The sequence below is a fragment of the Borostomias antarcticus genome (genome assembly GCF_949987555.1).
Source record: "Borostomias antarcticus genome assembly, chromosome: 13".
NCBI classification, from domain to species: Eukaryota; Metazoa; Chordata; class Actinopteri; order Stomiiformes; family Stomiidae; genus Borostomias; species Borostomias antarcticus.
This window is the reverse complement of record NC_140246.1, coordinates 689,128-696,627: the sequence shown is the minus strand read 5'-3', so window position 1 is coordinate 696,627 and position 7,500 is coordinate 689,128. Positions and strand designations below refer to the sequence as shown.

Genomic DNA, 7,500 nt, shown 5'->3' with positions numbered 1-7,500 from the left:
CTCATCGTCCTCACTCCTTTTCCTCCCTCATGTTCCTCTACCTCCCTCTCTCCCTCTCCTCCTCTTCCTCCTCCTCACCTCCTCATCCTCACCTCCTGTTCCTCTCCCTCCCTCTCTTCCTCCCTCTCCTCACCTTCCTCACTCCTCTTCCTCCCTCCTCACCCTCACTCCTGTTCCTCTCCCTCCCTCCTCTCTCCCTCGTTCTCTCTTTCTGCTGATGGTCAGTGAAAGGAGAGACCGCACGCTCATGAGCCTGGAGGAGTGCAAAGGCTGAGCGGAACTCTGGTTAATGTGTTGCTATGGAGTATCCGTGTCACCTCACAGCGTGACGTCATCGGGTCACGGCTGGACCGGCCGGTAACCTTGTCACAACCATACGGTAACCACACAGTAACCATACGGTAACCACACAGTAACCATACGGTAACCACACAGTAACCATACGGTAACCACACAGTAAACTGTATCCTGTGTGTCAACATCATCTTCAGCTGAACATGTCACACACCAACCAGCCTCCCGTGTGCACACACACACACACACACACACACACACACACACACACACACACACACACACACCTGTGCATGTTTACGTGACGTAGAAGTGCAGTCTGTTTTTTAGCGTGTGTGTGTATATGTGTGTGTGTGTGTGTGTGTGTAAATGCCCAGATGGCCATTTTGTTCCTTAATGGAGGGAACAGAAGGGGGGGGGACAGACCTCTGGGACCTGCCTAAGTAAACAACACAGAGGTTAAAGGTCACAGTTCAAGCTGCTTCCTAAGGGACAGTATCTGACAGGTCAGCGTGCCAACCAACCAGCTGTCACCGGACGCACCACCATCACCAGTGAATGCTGCAGTCTCATCTCTACACAAGATATCAGTCAAAACCATGTATTTGTTGTTGCTTGTTATTTGTTTGTTATTTTCCACGGTATTATGACTCCCTGCTAAAGACCACCTTCTTGGTTCACCTGCCTCAACCCACTTGAGCACTCAGTCTGCTGTTTTGATACCATGTCTTTAGTTAATTGAGGAAGAGAGACAGGAGGTGTGTCCCATTGAGACATGATGGAGTGCTGCTTGATTTGGACACACTCCGCCCCTCGGGCACATTTGGGGATAGTGCATTTAGAGACGAGCTTACGTGCGCACTTTACACAGCAGTGCAAAGTGAACACTAACCCTCTAACCCTAACCCTAACCCTAACCTGACCCTCCATCTGACCTGCAGCCTAATCCTGTCAACACACACACACACACACACACACACACACACACTGAGAATGCTACACATAATCGCCACTCCGATCACGCGCGCTGCATTCTGACCCAGCGACATTCGTCGGTAGAAACAGACATGATGATGATGTGAGTGAATCAACCTCCCTTCTTCATCTCCAGAGGTCACTGATATGATGGCAGCACAACTGCACCATATATTATTGGTGGGGATGATCGAAACATGTGCCACAACTTGATGATAAACAGTAAATTAGAGGTTTTCTTAGTACAGGCCCATTGTACAGCCTACAATTGTCTCGTACAGACTATAGGCTATGCCCGAATACACCATTCAATGGACATAGCAGCCTGCTGTCCAGCGGGACTGAAGTCAACCAACCCTTGAACCATCTCTACTTTTCAGAGCAGATCAAATCACCCGATGCGTCGAATTGACCAGGCCAGCATTACGCGCGCGTCCCAAACGGGAACAAAGTTTCTGCCTCGTATCTCATTTCAGGACCAATTAACGTTGATTAAACGCTATACTCACGTTCCAAGGATCTCTTTCAATTCAAATATTTTCTTAATGTCGTCCACTTGCTTTTTCCACGAGCCTTTCCCGGCGTCCCCGTTCTCCCGAGCCATGGTGTGGTCAACCGGGACGATTCAGAACAGCCCCTGGAGATACCGCTGGGTCGAGATACCGCTGGGTCAACACACACTTCCTGATCGGGAGGCACACGGGGAACAGGCACAACCTGCTGTCGGTGCTCGCTCGTGGGTTTCCCGGTGTCGAGGGGTTCCGGTAACAGCCTGTCTCCCCCCGTGTCTCCCGTTCTCCGTGCCGTAGGCTGCGTTTCACAAACGACCAGCTCCTGCGGTTACGCGTGCAAAGATCCAAGTGCTGGATTCAGGTTTGACTCAAACTGCTCGCTCTCTGAGAATAGCCTACTTCCGTTTAATCCTGTCGGTGGTCTGATTGGGCTCCTCCTTGTGTTGGGAATCACTTACTGAGTGGACACTTATGTCAACATGCCTCTTTGCCATCGGTTGTTATGGCATTGAGAGAACGGGTAGGGGTAGGATGCTGCCGACCTGTCCGCCGTGTGTGACAGAGAGAGAGAGAGAGAGAGTCCGTGCGTATTTGTGTGTGTGTGTGTGTGTGTGTGTGTGTGTACGCGCGCGCGTAGCCTGTGTGTGTGACTGGGTGTCGATAGATAATTCGCAATGCACCAAAACGCTTCCCTTGCAATAAAACCAAGCATTCACTATCTTGGACAGAGTAAAAGGTATGTTTGTGTGTTCATCGTGCAAACCTATTATTTTACAATCTCGTGCATGTGTGTGTGTGTGTGTGTTGTTGGGAGCATCGCACACATGCCTGTCAGATCACGCTGTTGAAGCTTGCTTTGTGATTCTGCAATCTCCACGAGGGATGTGATTTGGCATGTCATTGGTCATTCTGGATTAGATTGCCTGTTCATTTGTAACTGGATTATATGCCTGTGACAAGTCCATGGCGTTTATTCCAAATAGTCACTTTGTACCGTTCGCTCGACCTTCAGGGTGAATAACTCTACCTTCCACATCAGCTGCGAGTATAACTGAGACGCTCTGTGCGCACTCGCACAGACACGCAGAACCCATGGCTGATGATTACTCCCATCTGCTTAAAGACCAGTTTATTTTGGGGTTGCGTGTGTGAGTAGGAGATTACAAACAACTAAATAATGTGTGCGCGCGTGTGTGCGTGTTTGTGCGTGGGGGGGGGGTCTACCCGGTCAGTGGGGGGGGGGCTGCTCTACCCGTTCAGTGGGGGGGGGGGGGGGGCTGCTCTACCCGTCAGTGCTCATGAGTATTCCAGCTGCAAACTACTGCAGTTCAGATCAAGAAAATCTCTTATCCATCCCCTCCTCTCTCTCTCCATCCCCTCCTCTCTCTCTCTCTCTCTCCATTCCCTCCTCTCTCTCTCTCTCTCTCCATCCCTTCCTCTCTCTCTCTCCATCCCCTCCTCTCTCTCTCCACCCCCTCCTTTCTCTCTCTCCATCCCCTCCTCTCTCTCCATCCCCTCCTCTCTCTCTCTCCATCCCCTCCTCTCTCTCTCCATCCCCTCCTTTCTCTCTCCATCCCCTCCTCTCTCTCTCTCCATCCCCTCCTCTCTCTCTCTATCCCCTCCTCTCTCTCTCTCCATCCCTCTCTATTTTAAATCCTGCTCTGAGTCAGCAAGTTCCTGAAGTTTGACTATTCAAGCCCCTCCCTCTGAAAGATGATTACTCAGGCTTGGCTGATCGAGGTGGTAGAACTGATGTCCATCTTGGCAAACTGGAAAGCGATGGAGGGATGGAGGGAGGGAGTAGGGAGAGAGGGAGGGAGGTGCAGACCGAGTCCACTCCTCCCCCGGCCAGTAGACCGTCTGGTACCCGGCAGCATGGGTGTGGCCCTGCTGCTGACATCATCCTGTCCGCCAGGCCAGTGTAACACAGCACGCTGCCGCAGACGTGTCGCGCACGCACACACGCACACACACACACACACTAACCGGTACATCACAGGGCCTTTATGAATGCATGTGTTTAATTTGCCAAATTCTGTGTATGAACGCATTAATAAATAACTGTACCATGCCATCATATATTACTGATTAGTTACAGTTAGTATATTAGTAGTGGTTATTACGTATAGAAACTAAATATTGATTAAGCAGCCCTTTCATGGCGATGTGACTGGCCGTGAGCAGTCCATCGGCTATCATGTTACCAGGAGAGTTCAGTCTCACTGGATCCTTTGTGCAGTAAACACTGCTCCCTAGTGGACAGCAGTGGTATTGCACTACCATTGATCACATACTTGGCAGATTTATGAATGGCGGACTCTCTGTACTGTCAACACTACAAAACACCTGCCTAAGAGAACCGATCTCCTTTTCTTTCAACCCTTAACAGATTGGACAATGGCGTGAGTAGGACCACACATTTATTACCCAATAAGGACCGCCATTTTTAACAACAGACATATTGAAAACAAACCAGTAAGGAGAAACAAATCAATTTCCCAACATGGATCTACACATTAAGCATTCATTTTATGAGACAGGATTGCGTGTAAAAGGAATAATATTGCTATTACTGACCTATAAAAGCCCTAAAATGAACACTGATTGAAGTGAATGTGAGTGCGTGTGGGTCAAGCGACTACGTGGGCTAAATCGTGTGGATTGAATTCCTCTCTATGTTAATCAATTGACACAAACCATGACAAGCCTTCCTCTCAGAGCTGTGCTCCAAAGACCGCCATTCCTTCGTGCTGATTGGCTGGGGAGACAGCCCTAGTACCCCCTGAGAAACTTAACTTACAATATTTACAGTGGAAACCAGAAGGCAAAAGGGGAGCATTGCTTTGAACCACTCATCAGAATGGCTACTGTACCATCGATCAGGATCACAGCTGAACAGGACACTCAGATTGTCTCAGCAGACGGAGAAATGGCGAGGTCTCTACATCCTGCTTTTCTTACTTCCCAGTTTGTATTTTGTTCTCTTCGGTACATTTGAATCTGTAACACTCGGGATGATCTCTCAGTCTCTAGGGCGATCTCTCTCCAGGGAGCAGTTGTAAGGAGACACCGTCTCTCAGGGTCTCTCTGGGAGCTGTAGGTGTCAACGCTGTCTCCTCTTCCTCCGCGGGCGTCACTGCTGTTCCTCCTCTTCCTCAGAGTCGTCCTGTTGGTTTTTCTTCTGTGGGGATGAGAGACAGGGTTCAGAATGGTCTCCCTCAGTAGGGGAACACCAGTAACGTGTTAGGACCGTGTTAGGACCGTGTTAGTAACGTGTCAGGACCGTGTTAGGACCGTGTTAGGACCGTGTTAGGACCGTGTTAGTAACGTGTTAGGACCGTGTTAGGACCGTGTTAGTAACATGTTAGGACCTTGTTAGGACCGTGTTAGGACCGTGTTAGGACCGTGTTAGGACGGAGGTGAGAAAACCGAAGCGAAACATCACGGAGGAAGCCAGAAAAAGAAAAAGACAATCTGATAACTTTACGACAGTACGACAGTGCACTTACTCGCAGAGCCTGTGGGGGCGCAGTTCTGAGAAAACCGGAGAAAACGCTACGTATTGCTTTAAGAGATGTATTTGATTAGGGTGTGTGAGTGTGTAAGGGTCGTAGAGAGTTACAGGAAGGGTGTTTCAAGGTTGTGCGTGGCTGCGTGTGTGAGGGTTGAGTTATCTGAAGGTTGTTGTGTGTGAGTTCTGTGATTGTTGTTGTTGTTTCGCGGTCGTTGGCATGGCGATCCTCTCACCAGTTTGAGGAAGTCTATGAGTTTGTAGGCGTCCTGGCCGGTGGAGAGGTCAGCGAAGTCTCGCGGGATCCGGTAGCTCAAGCAGGGACTGGGCTGAACGGTCACCTCACTGGTGGTGTAACGGAACGCAGGGGCCTCCTACACACACACACACACACACGCGCACACACGCACACACACGTGCACACAGAAGCGCACACGCGCGCACACACACACACACGCACACACAAACACTTAACTGTGTAGATCTTTAGCATAGCATTAGCCACTGTGGAGGCTGGGTTAACATGGGTGTGGTGATGTCACAGAGTACTCATTCACCTGCTGGGGCATCTCACCCTCCTGATTGGCTGAGAGGCTGGTCCCAGAGGTAAGCTCCTCCCACGTGAAGAGCAGAGAATCGGTGACCTCGCCAAAAGGGTTGAGATCAATCAGCCAAACTTTCCCCTGTTCCAAACCCAAACAGAGGGAAGGGGTTGAGATCAATCAGCCAAACTTTCCCCTGTTCCAAACCCAAACAGAGGGAAGGGGTTGAGATCAATCAGCCAAACTTTCCCCTGTTCCAAACCCAAACAGAGGGAAGGGGTTGAGATCAATCAGCCAAACTTTCCCCTGTTCCAAACCCAAACAGAGGGAAGGGGTTGAGATCAATCAGCCAAACTTTCCCCTGTTCCAAACCCAAACAGAGGGAAGGGGTTGAGATCAATCAGCCAAACTTTCCCCTGTTCCAAACCCAAACAGAGGGAAGGGGTTGAGATCAATCAGCCAAACTTTCCCCTGTTCCAAACCCAAACAGAGGGTCATATCCTCTGCTCAAAGCCTTCTGGCAAATCCATGCATGCTCTAGTTGAAACTATATTTAAAGTAAAATTTAGAAAATCTCCTCTTTTGTACTTTTTAGGAGTTCATAAAAAATGTAAATACGAGTCCTGAACATGGAAAACGGTTTGACATTTTCAGATTTTTGGCCAAAAAAAAAAGCATCTTAATTTTCTGGAACATTGATGCTATTCCTACTGAGCAATTATGGTTGACTCAAATACTGTCTATGTTACCCTTGGTAATAAAAATAATAAAATAAAATAAAATATGATTCACAGGATGCGTCCAATGTGTTTTTAGAAGTGTGGTCCCCTTTCTTACGCTTAATGGAAGAGCATCGAACCTAAACATCATTAAATCTCACTAAAATGAACTCCATATTGCAACACATTTACATGATCTCTTATAACCGCACGCACACATGCACAATTTGTCTGATTATTGGCATTCGTACTATATATTTATTTACTTTGTGTTTTGTTTATTGTCAGTTTGGTTTGTAGTTGTTATTGTCCCTTTGGTAATTTATTATTGATTTGCTTTATTTTTCTATCTTGTGTTTGTCTGTTTGTTGTGAGTCTGTTTGTCTAGATGTTTTTAATGAAAAATAAATAATTACACACAAAAAAACAGAGGGTCAACATCAACCACACACACACACACACACACACACACACACACACACACACACACACACACACAGTACAATCATAGATGCACAGTGTGGCTATATTTCCCCTATCGGTGGCTGAACAAAGGTGGTATAATGACAACGTTTCAATGAAGTGAATCAGATCCAGACTCACCCAGCTGTCTCTGTAAACGTCCAGAACAACTGGAAAAGAGGGACAATGATGTCAGGTAGGCCGTCCCATACAAGACAGGTCTTAGGACAGGAAGACCCTTAACACACTCACAGTCCTCCAGGAAGACCCTTAACACACTCACAGTCCTCCAGAAGACCCCTAACACACTCACAGTCCTCCAGAAGACCCCTAACACACTCACAGTCCTCCAGGAAGACCCCTAACACACTCACAGTCCTCCAGAAGACCCCTAACACACTCACAGTCCTCCTCCAGAAGACCCCTAACACACTCACAATCCTCCTCCAGGAAGACCCCTAACACACTCACAATCCTCCTCCAGG

The 7,500-nt window shown here is 48.4% G+C and overlaps 1 protein-coding gene across 1 annotated transcript in view; it reads right to left on the bottom strand.

Moving 5' to 3' along the window:
• Nucleotides 1-4,200: 4,200 nt before the first annotated feature.
• The window catches only part of cdc123 (cell division cycle 123 homolog), a 7,117-nt gene continuing 3,817 nt past the window's right edge, over nucleotides 4,201-7,500 (bottom strand). Inside the window, exons 10-13 of the mRNA XM_084447918.1 lie at nucleotides 7,157-7,185; nucleotides 5,850-5,975; nucleotides 5,529-5,666; nucleotides 4,201-4,962 (exon numbers count right to left, since the gene is read on the bottom strand). Of these exons, the coding sequence (XP_084304044.1) occupies nucleotides 4,915-4,962; nucleotides 5,529-5,666; nucleotides 5,850-5,975; nucleotides 7,157-7,185 (341 nt within the window). The 3' untranslated portion in view covers nucleotides 4,201-4,914. The remainder of the gene's footprint in view (nucleotides 4,963-5,528; nucleotides 5,667-5,849; nucleotides 5,976-7,156; nucleotides 7,186-7,500) is intronic.